Below are 24,509 nucleotides of genomic sequence, written 5' to 3' on the forward strand. Positions count from 1 at the left end.
TGACCAAAAGGCACATTAAAGGTTATGAAACAAAATGAGAAGTTTGATGTTGAAACAGTGACCAACACGCCAGACAGGCCCCCCAGGCATGTGAGGGCGAGAGCTTCTCTGGGACCCTGAAGGAGACCATCTGAGCTTTCATACTTGAATAAAACAGTCCAAGTTACACAGGTGGTAGCTTTGACTTGAGATCATTCTGTCTCGATTGTTTCACCAGCAGCATCTCTCCCACGGGACGGCAAAGCAGGCCCATCTGAACACGCGCCCCTCTCTTTCCCCGAGTGTCCCTCACGCGTTCACCTTCATGCTCCCCGTGGCCGGTTCTGCTAGGCACTATCAGACAATGAAGTAACTGCCCTCTCTGAGACTTTGTGTGTCAAGAGGAGGAAAATCAATTCCTGTTACCCAAAGATCTATCACTCCAGGAGACCACTAAAAACTGCTGGCTACCCCGTGGTTCTGGAGTCCTTACAGGTAATTTTTTACCAGAAAAAGGATGCCAATTGTAAGTCAAATGGAGCCCATTCTTTTAAGAATCTATAGTAGGGGCCAAGGGTAACTAAAATAAACCAGGAGAGAAATTTTCCTCTGTACTATCCTTTCCAAAAGGTATTTACTGAAGAAACAAAAGCAGAACACACTCAAGTGCCTGCTCGATGAAAAACCTGCATGTGCTGAATCCATTAGAAAACTGTTCAGTAACAATCTTCCTTGTGAAAATATTAGGCTTGCAGTGGTTCCAAGTTCAGCATCTCCACAGGTTATCTGTTACCTAAGTGGCTGCAGCGGATGTAGGATGGCTGGGCTGAGCTTGCAGTCCTAATGGGTGTCTACATTTTCCACTTGGGTAGGAATGCTCTCCTGAAGGCACTGCTGGGGTGCTCTGCTCAGAGCTGTACTTGAGGTCATTAAAAATGCTTATCAACTTGAAATAACAATCTGAAGACTGATACTAACATGAAGCACATGTTTGACATGGCTCTTCACAAAGGTCACTGATTTCTGTATTTTCCTCTACTCCAGCCAAATAAACCACACTATCACCTGATCAAATCCCAGAAATGGCACTTTCTTTTGTTTTGTCCCAATGGCTTCAAAGTTATGAGACGCCTGCTGTGAGAGTTGAAGAGAGAAACTGGCACATATAAGCAACATTTCCCGGGACAAAGAATACCAGATGCCCTATTATTGCCTTAAAGTCTCAGAACAGCAATGCAATCCTTCCCTCCTTTTCTTTGGCAAGCTCTTCCAAAACTGCAGTCAGCTTTTCCACTGATATCTGAAACTCCTCTTTACATAAGCAAATGAAATCAGGGGTGTGAAACAATTATTCAGACAATTTGAGAATAAATAAAATTTCATCTTATACTGAGAATGATTTATGAGGACTATTTGTCTTCGTAATTCTTGTGGTCATTTGAAAATACTATTCTCCCCTCTGCTGGCCTAAGCCAAAATAGAGCATCTTTAGCAAATACCTTATTAATTCTTATGGTAGTTCATAGAACACCATGGCTGGGGCTCATAAGCACAATACACAAAGAAAATGAAGCAATTACTTCAAAGACAGTGGCTTTTACAAATTTTAAATGTTCTTGCTTCTTTCTTCATTCCATAAATTTAGTACCATGAGCTGTGTTTAAGATACTCCAAATATCACAACATATTGTTAGAATTATTTTTTTAAAAAAGGACTTCTGCAGCTATATCAGTTCCATTGCAAACAAGCTACACAAATTTACACGGATGGAGAAAAAAACAGGATCTGGCCTCAAAGTCAAAGGACCTGAGTTGAGATCCAGCCTTTGCTCTTACTGGCCACTAGACCATATGCCAGCCACTTAAACGACTTCCTGTCTTCAGTCTCCTTGTCTATAGACTAGGGATAAAAACAACAGAACCCAATAACGTTGTTTTAAAGACTAAGTCAGATAATGTACATAAAGTCCAATGGCATGGTGCTTGGTACGTATAGGAAACATTACATATATATATATATAATTGAAGTTACCATGGCATATTATAAAGTATCACCTAACATGAACCCCACTGAAGAAAGGTTGTGGCAATATTCTGAGTCTATTTATAAATTTGAGACTGTCATGCTCGAAAAAGTATAATCTCTTGTTAACAACACCACAATTTACTGCCACTGGGAAAGTTTACGAAGCCAAAGGGATACGGTTATAAGAATGAGAAGCAATTTTCTTTGCCACAAACAAATGTGATTAAATCTATTTTAATGCACTGCTGACTTTATTTATATTTTCTTAAGGCTGAGATTGGCATTTTGTGGTTCCAGTTTTTTTAAAAGATTATTTATACTCATCCTTCCCAAAGGGAGTTAGTGATGATTTTTTACTGCATACACTGGATTGTAACGTGTACATCAATGACTCACACTGGGATTTCCTAATGTAAGAACTGACTGTAACTGAGACTCACTTCGTTTGCATGATTGCTCATCTTTTTTTTTTTTTAATTCTCTAATTCTTTGTTGAAGATGATAAAACAAGCTTTGAATACATAAACAAACATGAATAGAAAAACTCAATGTTGTAATTATTACCAAATTAATCTGAAAGTAAAATTTAGCAATGACAATTAAAATCCCAATAAAGATGGTTTAACCGAACGTAAACAGCCTATTTTGGAAAAGAAAACATGTACGAATATTTGAGAAAATTTTAGGTAAGTGATTGTTTTGTTTATCTTTAATGGAGCAAGGACAGCCAACCAATCCATTCTGAAGGAGATCAGCCCTGGGATTTCTTTGGAAGGAATGATGCTGAAGCTGAAACTCCAGTACTTTGGCCATCTCATGTGAAGAGTTGACTCATTTGAAAAGACTCTGATGCTGGGAGGGATTGGGGGCAGGAGGAGAAGGGGACGACAGAAGATGAGATGGCTGGATGGCATCACTGACTCGATGGACGTGAGTCTGAGTGAACTCCGGGAGTCGGTGATGGACAGGGAGGCCTGGCGTGCTGCGATTCATGGGGTCGCAAAGAGTCGGACACGACTGAGTGACTGAACTGAACTGAATGGAGCAAGACTTCCTCAATTAATGCCTTTCTAAAGATTTGCTTTTTAATTTTGGGTTCAAGAAAATATATCATTTTTCCTTTCCACAGAAGTTAAATTTGTTTACTGTAGGAAATTTGGAAAGAAGTGAAAAACATAAAAAAAGAAAACAAAAGCCACTTATAATTCTGAGTGATAATCACTATAAACATGTGGAGACATAAGTTTTTTTTTCTAGTCTTATTATTCATTTCTCTTTCTCTCCAAAATTCAGAGTTGGTACCAAATTACAGGAACAGTTTTGTATCATATATTTTAACTCAATATTATATAATGAATATTTTTCCGAAAAATTCTGTCATATGAATGTCTCATTATTTATCCAATATTCTACCATGAAATATCTAGGTTTAACACATTTTTTTTCCTACAAAAAATGCTACAATGAATATCATTGCCTATAAATCTTTGAATACATCTTTGATGATTTTTTAGGTTTGGATTTTGACATATTAAAAATTTAAAAAGTGGTAGATTACACAGTATGCAAAGAGAAAATAATTAAAAATTTCTTCATACCTGACCAAAACAACCTGCGTAATGAATAAGGCTTGGAAAATCCTTAGAACAACTCAATTCAGCAATGGCTTCTGTTTCACTCACCATCCAGCGTACACACTCCAACTGACCATTCTAGATTAAAAAGAAAAAAAAAAAGTTGAAGGTAATTCAAGTTTAAAAGTTACCTCACAGGTGGCATTTTTATCAAGAAAAAAATCACATGAATTTTAGCTTTTATTTCTGGCTTAACTCATTTACAATAAATGTATACCATATCTGTGATCAGTAATTTTTACTCTAAATCAACTGCATAGTTTTTACTTAAATATGTTCTCATAGTTTCATCAGTTATTTTAAAATCCATTTATTAGAGTATAATTTGCTAACTATAAAATGTACTCTTTTAAAAGTACAATTTGAATTTTTGACAAGTATATTCTCTGGTAACTACAACTCCAATCAAGACATAGAACATCTTCACCCCTGCCCCCTCATTTCTAGTTCTCCTTTGTTCTCATATCGCTCACCTTTGCCCACATGACCACTCTGATTCCTATCACAGCAGAAGAGAATATGCACTCTTTAACATCTGGTTTCTTTCTCCCTGGGCTTCTCTTGTAGCTCAGTCAGTAAAGAATCTGCCTGCAGTGCAAGAGACCAGGGTTCGATCCCTGGGTTGGGAAGATCCCCTGGCGAAGGAAATGGCAACCCACTCCAGTATCCTTGCCTGGAAAATCTCATGGACAGAGGAGCCTGGTGGGCTGCATAATGCTTCTACCTACATAAGCTACTGCTTGGAGATAGCTTTTTTCTTTTTATTGCTGAGAAGTATTCCACTGTATGAATATACTACAGTTTGTTTATCCATTAACTCTTAGAACTGGCTTTTTCTCTTGGGAAGTTAGAATGTGAGGAGCCCAAAATAAAGAAAAGGGAAATAATCCCAATGCTACTGAAGGAGCCTTCTCTTCCTTGATGCTCATAGTCCTTTTCTCCTGTGCTCAAACCCACACTGAGCAAACCAGGAAGACAGCTGTGACATACACAACCTAGTGATTAAGACCCAGACTTTGGACTGGATTTAAATCCTTAATCCACCACTTAGTTACAAGACCTTGAATAAGCTTCTTCATCTCTCTGATACTCAATTTTCTCATCTATGAAATAGCAGGAGTTAGTAGCAGCTACCTTATGGAGTTACTATAAAGATTAAATGAGACAAAGCGTGTCAGCTTCCTAAGCACACAATACCTGTTATCTTATACTATATTAAAATGCTATCTTAGATCCTCATAATAACTCCAGAAGACAAATGAGACATTCAGCTGCTTTCCTGGTTTACACAGTGTGGGATCTTAGCCCAGGAGAAAGGAACTACAGTGAGTGTGGAGTCAGGGAAGCCTATACTGAAAATAAGACAGGGGAAGTAATCTGCTCATTCTTCACTTACTCTGTAATTTCAAGTAGTCAATTTGTAGCTAATCTCACGTAGAACAGTCATCTAGCATGATTAGTACCTGCTGAATAGCCCCCCTCAGCTCTATCTCCTTCCGTTTCTTCCCTCCTTGCTGCCAAGGGAGGCTGATCTCTATGGGTTGATTCCCTTGGCCCCTGGCTTTTGACTGGGTTTGGCTGATGGAAAGCAGTAGCAGGAAACCAGGAAAAGAGAGTGTGTTTAAGGTTCCCTTTGTTCCCAACTCCCCCTTAATGGAGATGCCACTGGTCTGCTGACTCCTACCAACCAGTCAAAGGTCAAAAGTCAGCAGTTCTACTCAATCCTCTCTATCTCAAGTCCTTCCCCTGCCCTTTTAGGCTCTGGGGTGGTAAATGTGCTCTGGTTGTTACTGACCCCAATATATTGCACTTTCCTTCACATGCTCCCTACACCTACACCCTGTCCATTCACCCTCCCTTTGCATATAAATCATCCATTATGGCCTCTCCTTAAATTACACAATTTGAGCATGCAGTTTCTCAGGAGAACTTAAAAAACAAAACAACCCACAGATACAATGTGCTTCATTCCCTCTGAATGAAGAAAGGAAAAGGAACCATGCTGAGCATCTATGAGCAAGACAATCTACATCAATGTGTATTAACACAGAATGCAGAAATATGAGACAATAGTCCTGATTTTAGTAATAGCAGGTAGAGTCTCTTCTCTCTCTTTGGTTAGTCTAACTCAAGGTTTACTAATTTTTAAGCAGCTTTTTATGAGACCAAATTTGGTTTTGCTGGTTTTCTCTATCGCTTTTCTATTGTCTATTTCATTTATTTTTGCTTGAAGTTTTACATTTCCTTCTTCCCTCTTGCTTTGAATTTAGTATTTTTCTAGTTTTGTGAGGTAGATTAGGCTATTAATTTGAGATCTTCCTCCTTCTCCTTTTTTAAACAGGCATTTACCAAAACATACATTTCCCTTTAAGTAAGCATGTAGGTATGTTGCATTTTCATTGATCTCCAAACAGCTTACAATTTTCCTTGTAATTTCTCTTTTGATATAATGATTATTTTGGACTATGTTAATTCTATATACTTGTGTATATCTTAAATGTCCTTCTGTTATTAATACCTAATTGCATTTCATTATAGTTAAAGACAAACACTTTGCATGATTTTAATTACTTTAAATTTACTGAGATCTGTTTTATGACCCAACATATGGTCTATAAGAGAGAATATCTCATGTGCACTTGAAAAAAATGCATGTTTCTGCTGATATTGGGTAGAATGTTCTGTTTGATGTGTTAGGCTTAGTTCATCGAAGAAGAAACATTTAAACAAATAAAAAGTTGCCAGAGAGGCAAAAGGAAATACTATATCATTACCATAAGTTTGAAAGCTGCATCACTTGTCATTAATAGAACTACCAACAAAACAAAAATCTTATTAAGTTCTAGCTGGAAATTTTTACTTGCTAACATCTCTGAGCTTTGGGTCACTCATTGTATGTTAAAAAGGAGAATCAGTAGGTTACGTATTTTCTCACCAGACCAGCATTTTGTCTTTAGGCTTATTCAGAAATTAAAAGAGAATTAAGGTTATTTTGTTTAGATTCTAAATTTTTGTGCTGGCTCCATGTTAGAAAACAGATTGTTTTCACCTTTTTGAAACTTTCTTTACAATCATTTTGTTTAACTGTTCCCAAAGGGCACTTAATAATACCTTGAACTCCCACGGTATCTAACGTTGGGTCCCCCAGAAAGCACTCAATAAATTTTGCATGGAGCTGGCAAGAATTTATGATGTTCCATTTAAGGAGTTTAAGTGTGGGAGGAGATGTTCTTAAGCTCTGGTATGACTTCAGAGCCCCTTTTCTAATGTAATCTTCTTATTTGATATCCTGTCTCTGACTCGGCTTCCTGTCAGCCAAGTCATATCATCTGAGCAACTTCTGCCCCTTTGTACCAAGTCTGTTTGTCTTTAATGACAGCAGGGCTCTCCAAAATGTGCTTAACGAGGTGAAACACCATCAGTTAGTTACCAGTGTTCAAAACAAGGTCTTAAAATGGAAGAATGATGACTTCTTGGGACTCCCTCAATTTCACCAATGTCCATCACAAGACACTAATGGACTGAGGCAGGACATGTGTCAGGACAGGATTGCCAAAAGGCAAGGCACGTGTTATAAAATATTTGCATTTACTGCTTTTGTAAATTCTAGATTAAATGAAGGAATAAAAGAACACTTCCATTTCTCAGATCATTGTCCAGAAGTAAAGTATGAAAAGCCTGAGACTGCAAAACTATAAGCGCTTTTGAGTCCTCTGGGTTTGATGCATATTCTTCATTAAAGCAAAAAAAAAAAATTACTGTTTGCTTGCTGATTGTATTAGAGAGAACCTATATTGACTGGAGGAGTTTAAGAATAAACGAACACTTAATATGAACAACATAAAGGAGTTTGCCCATGGTTGGCTTAATGACCATTAAATTTCTTAGGTACCTTTCTACTTTGAAGATTCTTACTCCATCAAAACAAGCATTTGGGCACACAAATTAACAAATTTTATACAATTATGTGTGTGTGTGTTAGTTTCTCAGTCGTGTCTGACTCTTTGCAACTCTGTGGACTGTGTAGCCCACAGGCTCCTCTGTCCATGGGATTTTTCCAGGCAAGAATACTGGAGTGGGTTGCCATTTTTCTCTCCAGGGGATCTTCCTGACCCAGGGGTTGAATCCAGGTCTACCACACTGCAGGCAGACTCTTTACTGTCTGAGCCACTAGGGAAGACTTAACTACAATTATGTAGTTAACATATATTCAAAACCCACCACTAGTGAGGAAAACTAATGAGCACTGTATTTTATAAATACTAAAATGACAAGGTAGATGTCAGCAATCACTGGCACTGAAAGAATATTTTAGTCATGACTGACAGTCCCACTGATTACCAAACCCAATTCTTGCCTTCCCACAGGATTCTGACATGGGACTAGATCCTGAATTCTCCGTCCTGCACTGGTAACTTACCTGCCTTATCCACCAGGCTATCAGTTCCTTAAGAAAAGAGACTATGTCTCATTCACATTTGTTTTGCCAGCATCTTAAAACAATGTTTGGTGGACTCAAAAATACTGTTTAACTTCACTATACTGAATTTTCACTCACATTTGTTTTTTCTTTTTTTCTTGATGGCAGTTCAGCTCTTATTTGACACAGCATCATTGACAACTAAGGAAAAATGATATCTATCCACTGGGGTCATGGGTTTCTTATATGATCAAAAAACCTAATCACTGAGTAACATTAAACACAATAGAAAGCAACTTTTTAACAATGTAAAACTTTGCTGAATGATAAATAAATTGAAGATACAAACATTTAGATTTGCATAAGAGGTATACAAGGGAAGGAAATTGCTTTTCAAATATAACATGTTCCTTAGTGAATTCACAAAGAGACTTTAACCAGCAAGTTCCCCTAGTATATTTCAATATAATTCTATTTGTAAAAATTATGATTATTCAGCTTTTAGAAGCCATAACTATTAAGCAAAGCAAAGTACAAATGCAGAAGCACAAGAGGTATTATATTTCCCCAAACTTCACTTCTGGCTTCTTAATAAATGTGACTGAATTCCACATTTATTTGCCAAAGATCTTAAAAGTAATTTTAGTTTAATAGCTAACCTTCTAGTGATGTGTTACATTTTACAGAGGCACTCACTACAGTGCTATAAAAGACAACATTTTCCTGTATCACTGTTTCTAGGTTTTAACTCTATCCCAGTCGGCATTAATTTGCCTAGTTTTTGACAGATAACATATTGTGCTCTGCGAGAGCCAAACTCAAACTCGGCACCGATATTCTAAAGAACTCCTGATATTGCAGACGCTTCAACTTCAGATGTAATCCATTAGAGGTCCACGTTATCCTCTGAAATCCTCCTGAGTGCTGGGCTAGCATGCCTTACCATACACTTATTCCCCATTCATCTTGCTCATTTATACTCACATTAGGAAAAAAAACGAAACAGCCTCACATAGATCCAGAGGTGGTTAAGAATCCAAACTGCAGTCACCATGAATAACAAAAGTTCTTAAAATGGCAACAGATCATTTTCCTTTCTCTTTATTAGCTGTTTTGATGCTTACCCTAAATTGGAATATAATCTCAAAATCTCAAAGCAGTTAGTGACTGAGATGGTTAACCTTTTAAAAACAATAGGTTCACTTGCTGTTTGCTTGGAACATCACTCTCCTCTCTTTCCACTCTAACATTTAAGTTTACTAGAAATCTTACAAGGCAGGAACATGTGGAGGGCCCAGCCCCCAACTACCAGTCACCTTGATGGCCAGGCCTGCTGGAGTCAACTTCTCCACATTTCGCTCATTGAGGCAGTCTTCTCCCATCAAAGAAGTGAGGTGCTGCAGGCACTCTGCGTGTCCCTGCGATGCGGCAACGTGTAAGAGATTGTTTCCACTTTCGTCGTGAATTTTGTCTAGATTGTCGGCAGCTAGGTGTGGCTGTACACATAGTAAGATGAGGAAAACTTAAGTCAATAAAAAAGAATGAGAAGGTGTGGGGGTTTTGCTCCTGGCCTTGGGAAGAAGAGATGAACTTCCAGAAGCCCTGGTGACAGTCATGGGGTTGTAATAAGTCAGAATTCCTTGCTATGAAAGCACAGGAATGCTCAAGTGACTTACTTTCATGGGAGACAGGCAACAAAGATGAGTCAACGAGTCTGCAGAGGCTCCAAGCCAGCTTTCTAACAACCCATGGCAACCAGCAGGTTTCTTGTCTGTCTCCTCCACTCCTGTTATGTGTTCTGAGGGCCAGACTCTGCTTTATTCCCTGCGGTAGGTTTGCTGAATGAATGAACTACCTATCTTAACCATCTGCTTCGCCTTGAGCTTTAGAGAGCTGGCTCTGACAGCAAGCCTCATGATGGGTGCTGTAGTCTGTGCTCCCCTGGGTACCTCAAGACACTTCCACCCCTAAACAAACTCCTGGGCATCTTTGGACTCTGGTTTCTTCACCTCGAGTGAAGTTCATTGCCCTGAGCGTGACTCATTGATAAAGACTGTTGGGTAAATTGAGAGTTGTTATCATTTGGGAAACATAAAAACATGGGAAAGATAAAAGAAAGGAATGAACCAGAGAGGAACAGCCAGGAGAAATGGAAAAGACATTTTCAAGAGACAAAAAAAAAAATTACTTTACTTAGCAAAATTGTTCAATGATATCATCCTATTATAACTCTAAAATTTGTGGTAATAGACCAAGTGCATTACATTTATCTATGCACAGCTTTACCATGAGTAGAATCACATGGCCAAGATGTGATGATTTTCCTTGAATGAGACTTTAATTAACACCACAGTGTCAGCTCAGGCTTACTACTGTTTGATCCATGTCTGGAAGCCAGGAAAGAACAATGTAGGCAGATGGAATGTGATTTCAGTTTAGTTTTCTCTGAGCCTAAGCAGAACAGACTTTTCTTACATCATGTTACTCTGTGTCTAGAGTCTCTGGAAAAGCTTCTTTATGCTCCCTAGACATGCAGACCTGGAACTAAATAAAAACTCCGTGTGGGTCAGAGGGCAATCAAGCTCTAGGGTAAGCCTCTATCTGCAAATGCTTTCAAACGTCCTGGTCCAAGTCTTCTGAATAATGATCAGGATAAAACAGAAGACCCTCTGTTCATATATCTGGCAGTTCCCCATGAGCAAGGAACTGACATCCCCACAAATAACTCAGCGAGAGCATTGGGAACCATTTGAAAAGCAAAAGGAAAGACATTAAGATTCGTATTTTTTAAAGTGCTGGGCTTTTTTTGGTTTTGCTTTTACTTTAGAGTACATGTCCTTATTACAGTTGAATTCATGCACAGTTCAAGTGAAATAATACTCCCTCCATAGCCATTTGTTTTTCCTTACATTAACCACCTAACTTTTAATTTTAAAACTCCAAAGTCACATGGCCCAACTAAAGCCGTGAGCAGAGATTAAACAAAAATTGGAACCAAAGCATCATCATTCTGTTACTGGTGAACGGAGTTGATAAAGCTGGAGATCTAGATGGTTAGTGTGTGTAATGATTAGTTCATACTCACCAGGAGAGATATTTGCCCTTCTTTAACAATGTTCAAGATGCTTTTTACTTTTTTCAGGTACTCATTCCTTTCTTCAGGCCCCTGGGAGCTGGTCCAGTTCATGCCACCAATCTGCTCCTCAAGTTTGGGGTCTGTTGCCGAGGACTGCAGATGAAAGGCCCTGAGCTGGCAGTCTGGTGCCATTGCCTGGTCAACTTTCCGACTGTGAGGATCACTGAAGGTCTTGTGTAGGACGTCCTTACCCTGGTTTTCAGGCTCATAAGCAGAGCCACATTTAACGGGAGGAGGAGAACTCTCTGATTCTTCAGGGGAGAGCTTCTGTTGGTCCTGGACAGAGGACGCTTTTCTCAAGTGAGGGCTTTTCACAGGAGAAAGAACACAAAATGGTGTCATGTTAGACGGGGAGCTCTCGGCACTTCCGGTAGGGCAAGCTTTGCCGGAAAGGCCATTAATGCTTGTGCATAAACCCAAAATTCTTTTTTCTGAAGTCGCCTTGGTGAAAGAGGCCAGCTGCTGACTGGATTTGATGTAAGGCACGTCAAGAATCTCATCCATGTCGAGGTCATAATGTTCCAGCTCCCCCAGCAGGGTGCTGGGTTCGGCGCTCTTCCTCTGGGGGCTGCCCTCGACGGCTCTGGGGCTGAGCTCCTCGGGCTGGGGGCCTGGGTCAGGATCGCCCCCTTTCTGGTACTCTGTCTTTTGGTCATCACTTTCATTGTTCTCCAGAGTCTCTGGCTGGTGTTTCAATGGGGACACTCTTTTCACTGGGCGGAACTTACTATACACATCGGCGATTCCTGTGGGCTTCTGCGTGTTTGTAATAAGAGTTGAGACACCACAATTCCAGCCAGAGCCAGACACTGTTTTAAAATAAATTAAGAGAGGAGACTATTAAATTGAAACACTGAAAACAGCATGGCCATGTAGGCAGACATGATCTACTCAAGTTGTGCTCAAAGGAAGTCTGGGTATTAAGGAACAATTCAAGAGAGAATGTAGACCATGAAACAGTTTGTACTTACCCTTGAAAATCAGTGAATGCTAAAAGAAAGTCACCACGTATTGGCTCAGAATTAATTCACATAATAATAATAGTAGAAGCAAACAGCAGAAGAATACAAACCCAGACAGATACTCTGTTTTATTCCCTGAGTGGTGGCACCTCCCTAACAGTATGTTGATACTTGTCACCACTCTGAAAAACAGAATTGGAGGATAGGATCCTTTGCGTTTAATAAACTTCCAAACTAATTCAGGGTGAGAAGGTATGTACCTGCATTTGTGCACACACACATAGGAAAACCTTTAGAGCTCATGAAGTCTCAGAGAAAGAAGAGGTAAATGATTTAATATTGGGCAAACTTAAACTGAGAACTATTGAGTGATTCACTAGGTGATCTGTTAGATGGATCAGGGAAAGAACAGGAAGGCATGGAATGGTCAGGACTGGTTGGACTGTGGGAGATGAGGCACAGTGGAGTTCATCCCACCCTAGACTGATTAGTATCCAAGTCAACCACAGCTCATGAGCATTTGACAGTGCTTTCTGGCATATGACCAGCAACATAACACACTGCCACGCCACAAGGGAACATGCTCTTTTAAAGTCATTGCTGCCCTCCGTCATTTGGAAAGCTGGAAATGACAGGAGGAAGTTGCAAAGGGAGGGTGAAGCAGGCAGGCTAGTATACTTTTCCCCCCTTCTCATTTCTGTGCGAAGTTTAGATAAAGATTGTATAGTCTGTGTTTGAGTGTCTGGTTGGGATGACGTGTCAAGTGAAACAGCAACACATCAGAGGTGAAAGATAAGCACCACCTCCTTCCACAGGGAGCCTCATATGACCAGCTGCCCCTGCCTCCCCTCAGAGGCTGACCGAGCAATGGCCTCCTCCCTTGGCCTCGATGATACAGCTTCCTCTCTGGGACAGTCCTCTGACTAGACAGATGACCCTGCACCCTGGGAACTTGCAGACCACTGATTTACGGACTCTTACTCCTTTCCCACTTAGTTTATACCATCCTCCACCAAAGGGGTGAGGTTTCAGGATATCCTTCCCACTCGGCATCTCCCATCTCTGTCTCCTCTTCTAGAACGGCAGTGGGTGGGAAGTGTTTCAACCAAAGCACCTGTGTGTGTCTGTTCTTTGCCAGCGAGCACAACCCAAAAATGGGCTTCCCAGGTGGTGTGGTGGTAAAGAATTCCACCTGTCAACAGAGGAGACGCAAGAGATGGGGGTTCGATTCCTGGGTCGAGAAGATTCCCTGGGTGGGAGAAATGGCAACCCAGTCCAGTATTCTTGCCGGAGAATCCCATGGACAGAGGAGCCTGGTGGGCTACAGTCCATGAGGTCTCAAAGAGTTGGACACGACAGAGTGACTGAGTACACACACACACACACAGCACAACCAAAAACTAAAGGAACCTGAGAGGAGCGTATATTCGGGACTGTAACTTCTGCAATAGCCGCTGCTATCACTGACTCTTGGGGCGAAAGTAGCATACAAATGATTTAAAGTTCCCCAAATTTAGACCTGGCCATTCTTCTTCCTACTACAATGTGTTCTCAAAGGACTCTGGTAAGTTCCGGAGTCAAAACAGAATGAGAGTGAGCGTTCTAAGCCTGAATGCTAGATACCTATTGGTGGGTGAGTTTTCCCCCCAAGTGGACCACAACTTTGCTTGTGGTCTCAGAGGGTCTGCACAAAGCAATCCTTCTCTGAGGACTTTCAGGAACCTACGAGAACACTGTCAGCTGTGGAGTGAGGCCAGGATTCTGTCTAATAAGAAACAGGTGTTAACTGAGAATACTCCAGAAGGGAAGGGAGGTATCTAGATGCTCTTAAGCTGCTGCTCCTCTGCCTTTAGCTAATTCTGCCTTTAGCTAATTCTGGTTCTTACATGTATACAGTTCTTGACGCAGAGCAGACAATTAACAAATGCTAGTATCTGAGTTTGAATCTCACTCTGTACAACACAGTTAATTTCTTTAAAAATGCCCAAAGTGCATCCTTCTGAGGGATTCACAGCTTAATTTCACAGGGAAAAAAAGTCCTTTTAATAAACTCAGGGGAGCGATAATCACCAACGAGAGCTGGATTTTCTAGTTATTCATGAAATGTAAATATGCAAAGGCAAAGACTAATTCCAACTGGTCCATTATAAATTTCAAAGTCTTTCTATCCTTTATATGTCCTTTTGCCCTATAAAATATAAAGCTAAAAAAATTAATGCCTGCCAGAAATTCTTGCCAAGCCTTTAACTCTTCCTTTCAAGAAACACATGGTTACTTACTTTTTAAAAAGAGCAGAGAAACAGTGGACACAGAGTTTATAATATGTAAATATGCCTTTAATTTTATCCATCAATTATCTGAAAAGCTTATAGTAGAATATATATATATATTCCTTAACATTTCTGAAATATACATTTATTATTAGGGATAGCATTTGCTAATATATTGCCAACTGCCTTCATGTTTTTGGAACTTCTTGATAATGTGAATCTCAGGATGTAATAAAAAAATTTTCAAGCCACATAACTTAGTGGGCCAGTACAACGAGAGCATTGTACCAATGTATTTATGTATCATATAAGGTCGTGGGTTCAAAGGGCTACTCTTTTATGTTGGCTTTATTTACATGTGAAATTTTTTCCAAGTGATACAGGGAAATGGATACCATATGTTTCCCAGCTGTTTTCTTCTGACAGGGGCCATTAAGAATGCTCTATGGAAATGAATTCTGTCTGAATCTTATGAAAACACTTCTTTCCACAGAAGAGCCTAGAAACTGAAGACAGGGCATCAACATTAGGCTTGTTGTCCTCCTTATTCAAACCTATGATTTTTTTTTTTTAGGCTGAGTGTGAAATCTGTGCTTTTTAGTTTCTGTCTTGACTTCCTGGAAAAAAAACCCAGTTAGAAAAAATGGATTAGATGACAAGTTTTCAAGAGAATGCTCTCATTTATTACCATATACTTGTCTGAGAAGTAAAATTTTGTTTATATACAAAAGATAAAACTCAATTAGTTTCTTTCTCCTAAGCTGGGAAAATGGGCATTTTAAGCATAACATCATTGCCTTTAATGACTGACAAGATTTTCACTTCCAATTCGATAAGTCTACCAAAAATTCCACTTATACTGTTGTTCTATGCCAACACCATAATAAATTTCTTATAATGCATGGAAACGAAGATCAGACTAACTATGGTTACTAGGAGGACTTTGAGGCTTAATTTGTTTCCTGGAAATCAGGAATAAACAATTCACATGTTAAACTTTAAATCCCTGAAAATTTGATCTATTATCTTATGAGATCTTTACAAGCTCTGTAAGAACACAGTCTGTGTCTAATTTCTCTCTATCCCTCAAAGCACCCAGGAAATTCCTTCATATGAGTAGGTTCTCAGTGACTTTTTGGTACAGTGGATTCATTTTCAACATCTTATGAAAGGAAACATATAAAATATACCTAAAACCAGTCCTGATTATGGCACACATTTTCTAAATGGTCAGTAGGTAAATGAAAGTGCATTTGAGGCTGATTTATAGGCCATAATTCCCTCTCCTAATCTAACTGGCATTTGGAATGTCTCCCATCTCCAGCAGGGTATTTCCAATTGCCTGCTGGCCATCTACAGGTCACCATGTCTTCAACAAGCATCTAACGTGAGCCCACGTCACACAGGTATGTGTAACAAGTAGAATGTTCTGATCCAGGGATTTTATCACCTTCCACACTGGACTGCTTTCTCCTTTCCACTTCCTTATCCAACATTCACACACACTCTCTCTCTATTCCATCCTCTCTAAATGTATTCCTGAATCATATGACCATGTATGCTGGCTCCCAAGCAAACCACCTCCAAGGCATCACTGATCTTTCTATTTCTTTTTTTAAATTAACTTCTGTTGGAGTGTAGTTGGCTTACAATGCTGTGTTAGTTTCTGCTGTACAGCAAAATGAATCAGTTGTGCATATACACATACCCACTCTTTTTTAGATTTTTTTCCCATACAGGTCATTGCAGAGTAGTAAGTAGAGGTCCCTGTGCTATGCAAGAGGTTCTTAGTAGCTATCTATTTTACACATAACATGTGTTTATGTCAAATCCCAATTTCCCGTTCTATCCTTCCCTCCCTTTCCCTCTTGGTAACCATAGTTTGTTTTCTACATCTGTGACTCTATTTCTGTTTTGTAAATAAGTTCATTTTACCATTTTTCTTTTAGATTTCATGATCCAGCAATCCCACTCCTGTGCATATATCTGAAGAAAACCATAATTCAAAAAGATACACGTACCCCAATGTTCACTGCCGAACTATTTACAATAGCCAGGACGTGGAAGCCACCTAAATGTCCACTGATGGATGAATGGATAAAGAAGATGTGGTTCATACATGCAATGGAATATTACACGACCATGAAAATAATGAAATAACTCCATCTGCAGTGACATGGATGGACCCAGAGCCTGCCATACTGAGTAGAGTAAGTGAAAGGCAAATATCACATGACACTGCTTATGTGTGGGCCCTTCTCTTTTATGATCCCTGCCCCTCACCCCTTAGGCAGCGAGTCTTACTGGGGCCCGATCCTCAATCCTTCTCTAATTTGGTCCCTCGCTTCATCTTATCACACTGACTAGACCACACTGAGACCTTCCCATAGTCTGTGCAGGGTTCCGTCTACTTCTGAGGTTTTCCTTTTTGATCTCCTATTCAGATAATGATTTTGTCACTTCTTAATTTAGAAACTTTGAGGTGGCCTTGTACTGCCTAAAACAACGTTCCCCCACTATGGGGGAGGCATATCCCAGTGCACAGAAACCATGCTAAATACCTATGATTTAAAGAACAAGCAAGCTTCTCACTTTTCAACTCTTTCTTCTTCTTAATTAATTTAAGAACTCTCAGTCAGGTGCTACAATGACTTTAACTCCTCCCCCAAACTTACAAACTCCTTTCAGAATAATGAGACTGTGGGCTTTCACCTCAGAGACTTTCATAAGCAAAGAGTTCACAGAAACGCTTTATTTCTATCCCATTTTAATGATGTCCTTGAATTTACTATGACACCGATTTTCCACTTATGACACAGACCTAAAGTTTCTCTTAAAAACAAATATGCTAAAAATAAGTGGTCTTAGAAAAACAGCTTTAAAATAATACTACAAGTGGTTTACAGGTAAAACAAAAATGGCAGAGAAAACTTTACATGTACCCATGTTACAGAAATAATACTTGAACAATTAAGTTTTGATGAACCTTTTACTTTCAGGATAGTAGCTAAATTCTTGAGCATTCTTTATTTTCTAATTTATCTTCTCATCTCAGCACCATTATTCCCACAGCACTAACTTTCCTCTGCCTTTCCATCGCTAAACTCACCCTTTCTGGATGTCCCATATCCTTTCTTCATTTTCCTTCCTTGTGATGAGTACCCCTGTCCCATGATGCCTTTGCTGCCTTTATGGAAGCTCATCTGCCAAGATTCCCCTCATGTGTTACCTCCTTGGTTCAATTCCTCTGACTTTCCCAGATAGTTGTCTTGCTTCTCAGTGCCCTGAGATAGACTTGCCCATACTGAGAGTCAGGCATTTATAAAGCTCTGATTCAACAATTCACTTAAGCAACTGTTTCACCTTCTCTACTGAGAGTCTCTCAAAGTCAAAGACTGGTTAAGAACCAATCTGTTTATAACAGCCCTCTCTCAAGCACAGCATGTCACAGATATAGGGACCAAGGACTAAACCTTTTAAAAAATGAATAAATGAATGAAGGGAGGAGAGAGGGCATTGGGTAGGGGGGACAAAGGTACAAAGGAACATGCTAGACCAAAGATGCAAATATACTACATACATATGAGTCTTGTCACAGTGAGTCACCCTTGCCCACATTTTGGACACACTGAATGTGTTGACTATTTTAAAGACAGTCTTGGTAAAGCTATTGAAGATGTGCTACGTATTATTTTCAAGTATTTCTTAAGTTCTAAGCCAAAATTGCTTCATCTGTAAAATAAAGGGGTTAGACACATGATGGCTAAGACCTGACCCACCTCTAAATTTCTATGACTGTATGGAATGTCTACAAATAACAGGGCTCTTTATTCTGAGTGACTCACTATGAAACACTATAATTCTTCTGGATCCATGTCTTTCAACAGATCCTCACAAATTTATAATTATGAGGCTAAGCTGATTGCTGACACAGAACAACTCTTTGGCTCTTGGGACTGATAAATTAGTATTTTCTTAGGAAGATAATGTACAGTTTGCGATTGCAACGGTGGATCCAATTTTTGAGACTGAACGTCAGTGCTGGCTCCCAAAATGTCTATTTTACTTCTAAATATGGAGTTATGTGTCCATAGTAGAAAATTAGCTTTAGACATCAAGAAGAGAAAGGGGTATCTTTATGACAAAATACTGTTTTCTTGCTATTTATTGTTAAAAGGTAAAGGAATACTATTTTCCTTGAGAAACAAAACAATCAGCTTTAGCTGTAATTGCCTTAACATGTACACAACAATGCCCTTCACATCTACAGCTACTGGAAACCTAGGCATCTTCAAGGACATGACTTCGAGGTTCTCCAAGAGGCCATTTCCTTCCATTTCTATACCTAAGAGAGGGATATCAATGAAAGATCAGGAGGATCCATGCTAGAGTCAAGTTTCCTTAATCCAATGTAAATGAAATTCATCGTGGGCCCACTTATCAAAAACACTTCAAGTTCCAAAGAGTGGTGACAGGTGACTTACATCATCTCACGACAAACAAAGGAGGATACGAGCCTGACTGAAGATTACCTGCTGAGTGCTCTCTCGGAGAAGGCGATGGCACCCACTCCAGTACTCCTGCCTGGAAAATCCCATGGACGGAGGTGCCTGGCAGGCTGCAGTCCATGGGGTCGCTAGGAGTCGGACACGACTGAGCCACTGCACTTTCACTTTTCACTCTCATGCATTGGAGAAGGAAATGGCAGTCCACTCCAGTGTTCTTGCCTGGAGAATCCCAGGGACGGGGGAGCCTGGTGGGCTGCTGTCTATGGGGTTGCACAGAGTCGGACACAACTTAGCAGCAGCAGCAGCAGCAGCAGAGTGCTCTCTGTACCATCCATGGGGACTAGTCTAGAACCTGACCTAAGAAAGGGTTAACTCTGAATCTGGAGTATTGTATCAGGCCACGATGTTGGGAAGAGCTGGGGGGAGTGAGGAACGCATGTTTCTGGAACATCCCCATGGAGTTGTCTGCTCATCCCTTTCACTGGTGCCACAGACCCTTTATTGAGCATGCTGTGAGGCTGAGGGGAAAGTACAGAGGATTTTCTTATAAAAATATCAACCAAAGATTTATTCACATTGATATGTTAAAATATTAATGGAAAAGATTCATTGATTTGGTTCTCAACTTCCTGAATTTAAGTGGCTGCTGATACCAAGCAGCTGTAGAAAGTGTCAGATTCCAGTTCTGTAATTCTCAGCCCTACCCTGAACTGTCAAGCCCTGCTCACATTACTTTGTGCCCCATCTGCACACATCTATTTGTTGGGTGAAAACTCATAGGAATACTCAAAATCCCTTACTACCTGGATAGAAAAGACTTCTTCACCAAAGATGTATGTTCTATCATGAAATGGGACATAATATTTTTACTACTTAAAATCTTTGGACCTTTTAAAAGTAAGGTTCCTATAAAAGAGCAATGGGTGATTCCCAAGAAAGCACATGGTTTTAGTTTTTCTGTTATCTAAAAGGGCTTCCCAGGTGGTTTAGTGGTAAAGAACCTCCTGCCAGTGCAGCAGATTCAGGTTTGATCCCCAGGTCTGGAAGATCCCTGGGTCTGGAAGATTCCCTGGAGAAGGGAATGGCAACTCGCTCCAGTATTCTTGCCTGGTGGGCTCCATGGGGTCTCAAAGAGTCAGACAGGAAAGCATGTTGACCTTTACTCTGACATCAGCAAAACCTTTTGAGTGGATTAACTCTTGTATCCACTCCAGTACTCTTGCCTGGAAAATCCCATGGACAGAAGAGCCTGGTAGGCTGCAGTCCATGGGGTCGCTAGGAGCTGGACACGACTGAGCCACTGCACTTTCACTTTTCACTTTCATGCATTGGAGAAGGAAATGGCAACCCACTCCAGTGTTCTTGCCTGGAGAATCCCAGGGACGGGGGAGCCTGGTGGGCTGCTGTCTATGCGGTTGCACAGAGTCGGACACGACTGAAGCGACTTAGCAGCAGCAGCAGCAGCATCCACTCTAGGCCCATTACCAGGTTTCCTGTTTTTTTTCTCTCTCAGTGCTAAGTTGTAGAGAGAGGTACACATCCACGCATGGTACAAAGGCTCAGCAAGCACAGAAGTGTGGAGACAGGGGAGAGCTTGCTCAGCATGGTTTCTGTAAAGTTCAGAACCACGTTTACCAGTTTTAACTGAAGGTGGCGGTGTTTTACAGTGCTGATCTGTCAAGGCCAGGAAACATCAAGAGACTGCTCCTTGCTAAGAGAACCAGAGGCACAGGGGGTTAGGCAGGGCATGGGATGGGGGTTGAAAAAACTCCCCACCCTCTACCCTCTACTCGACAGCTCCAACAGATGGCTGGCTCCCAGGATGCCATCAGTAAAGTTTTCCCTGTATGAAGTCACGTACCCACATTAGGAATACAGCTTTAGATTCAAGAAGAGAAAAGGGTGTACACATCTTTAGGATGCAAGAGTGTTCTCCCACTTTTTTAAAACTAAACGTTAAACGAACTCTGTTTTTCAGAAAAAAGTGGTAAGTGTGTGAACTTTGGTCCCATTTTGAGGGGGAAGCACTGAAAGGCCTGGAAGGGTGGAGAAATGGGAGGAAGAACTAGCCTGGCCTGCAGCCCCCTTTTTCACTAGGGTCTGCCCACCTGAGCTGATGGGGCCCCCGGCAGAGCTCTCCATTACAAGGCTGTGGAGGGAACAGGGCAGGCACAGGGAATGTAGCAGAGTGCAGACAGAGGCTCGTCCAGGAGAAAGCCGAGCAGCGCCACGCGCCGCTCTGTCTACTCCTGCTCAGCACACACTTCTCAGGCACTGTTATAAACTACCAGAAAATAAAAAACCTCTCCAAATGCTGTTTCTTAATTAGAACTTTTCTAAAATGTCCTCCATCTTTAAATTGCTAACACAATATGTTGGTGTAAAACCTCCTCTGTTTCTGACTACAAGGCAAGTGTATGATTTCACTAGATGTTTTCATAGCAATTGCAGAGGGTGTTTGGTGCCTCTGTTCTTCTCACTTGAAAATAAATGAGAATTCAGAGAATTTTAAGCGTTATGTGGAAAATTACACACTATGCTGACTGCTCAACAAGGACCGAGATTCCCGGACTTCAACTTTCTTTCCGTAATACCACAGAACTGCCTTATCAAAATGAAAAGCATCCCCTAAACATGTGATTCACTTTTTTTTTCCTATTTGGGTCACATGTGGGCAATGGAATCCTAGACACCAGTAGTAAAACCTGGTTGTACTCATTTCAGATTCACTTTAGTCTAAATCCCAAACTGTACACTCTGTCTATAGATTTTGGTAACCACTGACTTGAAGTAACATTAGTAAAATGGCTTTTAATAACAAGTTTTCTTAGGAACAGCTGAGTGGAAGAAGTTCCCTACTTTGTTTATCTTTAGTGGCATCAGCCTAAATTTAGAGTCATCTTATCACCGAGAATTAGTTCTGAATTCAGCTGCCAATTCCTTCAACTGGTTAAAGATGGCAATTTCTTTGCAGTATAAGCAAGAGATACAAGAATAGAATAATACTTATTCAGAAGTGCTAAAGTAACTGGTAGAATGTTAAAAGCCTCTTACAGGGTCCATTCATTCCACAAACATCTGTTGAATGTTCTCTGTGTGCACGGTTCTAGGGGTACAGAGGGGAATAAAACAGACATAATCATCGTCCGCAGAGGGCAAGCCGACAGGCAGGCAAGTACACAGATGAATGAGAAATTACAAAATGCAAATTGCTCTGATGGAACAGAGAACAGATGAGAAGCCTCATCATGGCAATGATACGTCCTAAGCCAAGACCTGAGGATGAGAAGACAATTATTTGAGGGTAAGATGAGAATTACAATTCTCATCTTTCTCCTGAGGGGAAAATATAGGATAAAAGATAATTTCGTGGAGATCTGGGCAGAAGGAAGCCCATCCTCAAATGTCTGATGCAGGACAGAATCCGGCAGGTTTCACAGTTCTCATATCTAGAGCAGAGTGAGCCAGGGTGAAGGAGAGCAAAGATGAAGCTAGGCAAGGTTGTCAGGGGCCAACTCACTTGAGGGTTTTATTGACCACAAAAAGGAGTTTGGTTTATATTTTAAGTGAAATGGGGTATTCTTAGGGGGGTTCCACAGAGAATAAAAGGGTCTGTTTTACATTTTTTATAATTTTATTTATTTATTTATATATTGGCTGTGCTGGGTCTTCACTGCTTTGCTAGAACAGGCGCTATTCTTTGTCGTCGCTGTCCTCAGACTTCTCATTGTGGTGGCTTCCCTTGTGGAGCAACAGCTCTCGGCACATGGGCTTTGGAGAAGGCAATGGCACCCCACTCCAGCCTTCTTGCCTGGAGAATCCCAGGGATGGAGGAGCCTGGTGGGCTGCCGTCTATGGGGTTGCACAGAGTCGGGCACGACTGAAGTGACTTAGCAGCAGCAGCAGCAGCACACAGGCTTGGCAGTTGGAGCTCACTGATTTAGCTGCTCTGTGGCATTTGGGATCTTCTTGGACCAGGGATTGAATCCTTGTCCCCTGCATTGGCAGGCTTATCCACTATCTACCAGGGAAGTCCAACTTTATATTTAAAAATACATCTTTGTGGCTACTTGGAAACGTGGGATGGTAGAATTGATGATGAAGAAAGAAGTGAGACTAGTCCATGGTTGTTAACTCAGATGAAATGTAAGGGTGGCTTAAGTCAGTGCTTCTCAAACTTGAGGGATTCCCTTGCGGCTCAGCTGGTAAAGAATCCATCTGCAATGCGGGAGACCTGGGTTCGATCACTGGGAAGATCCCCTGGTGAAGGCAATGGCTACCCACTCCAGTATTCTGGTCTGGAGAATTCCATGCATTGTATAGTCCATGGGGTCTGGTCACAAACAGTCGGACATGACTGAGTGACTTTCACTTTCACCTTCTCAAACTTGCATCAGCACGGAGGATTGGCCTGGAGAGCTTGGTAGGATGCAGATTCTGATGTGGGAGTCTGGAGTAGGGCCGGGTCTGCATTTCTAACAGGCTTACAGGTGGTGCTGACCGTGTTGGTTCTGGCCCCAGATCGCACCATGAGACGCAAGGGCCTGAGCAATCAGTGCCGTGGAAGGGTCTGGATTTTTGTAGATGATTCTTTACTCCCTTTGAGAATCCTTCAACTATGAGATTCTAGTATCCTGTTTCTATAACATGACTTTCAAATTTTTTTCTTAGGGGAAGGGTCAGGGCAAAGGAGCTAAGTGGACAAAGCGCATCCATTCATTTTAAATAGGAAGAAAGAGCCCACTGGGAGACAAAGAAAAAGGATAAGCTCTTGGCCAGAAGTGGGGTGCTCTCTGAGATGCTGAGCAACTCCAAAATCAGTAATGATGCTCCCCTCCCCAGTCATGCCATTGCCTTGATTGGGAAGGCGGGGCAGGGAAAATCCCTCCTCCCTTATGGCAGAGTGACTTCTGAGGAGAAAGTCACCTGGGGACTGCACAAGGTCAAAAGCATTCAGGTTCTGTACCAGTTTTCCCTTGACCCTGGGCTTCATTTCTTCCCCCCCCTCCCTCCATGATGCTTATCTCTCTGAGTTCTCACCCTTCCTTATTGGGATTCCCTTGAACTCATTTCTACCAAGAGGAGATTTCTCCACCAGTTTTGAGTTCAGTAAAACCAAAATATGGGGAGAAGACTGGGTCTCTGCCCTGAAGTTTTCTCCCTCTCTGACACTGCCTCATTCCTGACTTTCTTAACTGCACAACCTTCTAGACAATCAGGGAGCTGCAGGACTTATATCCATGGCTAAGCAAAGGGAAGAAATGTTCAAGTAAAGAGGGGGAAAAAGATGCAATGTATTTAATCTCTGCCACTGCCAGCCCTTTACATTATTTTTGACAAGAGTTTTATTTTTAACTTCTCTATCACCCCCTATTCCTATCTTTCCCTGTACTGACTTCATACACTTTCTTTCAGAAACATAAGCTAAATATGGGGTTATGTGTTAATCCGTAAGTGTTAATGGATTAAAAGCAGACAGAGGGGGCAGCTCTGTTTTTCCTAAGATCTGTGGTTCATTCAGAGTGATGGCCATACGCATTTTGTAACAGCAGAAAAAAGCAGTGGATAAAATGG

At 40.9% G+C, this 24,509-nt stretch overlaps 1 protein-coding gene across 1 annotated transcript in view; it reads right to left on the reverse strand.

Annotated features, from left to right (window-relative positions):
* The window catches only part of SNCAIP (synuclein alpha interacting protein), a 163,394-nt gene that overhangs the window by 35,318 nt on the left and 103,567 nt on the right, over positions 1-24,509 (reverse strand). Inside the window, 3 exon segments of the mRNA XM_068980323.1 lie at positions 3,604-3,717; positions 9,376-9,555; positions 11,145-12,004. Coding sequence (XP_068836424.1) covers positions 3,604-3,717; positions 9,376-9,555; positions 11,145-12,004 — 1,154 coding nt within the window.

The sequence above is a fragment of the Capricornis sumatraensis genome, chromosome 9 (genome assembly GCF_032405125.1).
Source record: "Capricornis sumatraensis isolate serow.1 chromosome 9, serow.2, whole genome shotgun sequence".
Classification (NCBI taxonomy): domain Eukaryota; kingdom Metazoa; phylum Chordata; class Mammalia; order Artiodactyla; family Bovidae; genus Capricornis; species Capricornis sumatraensis.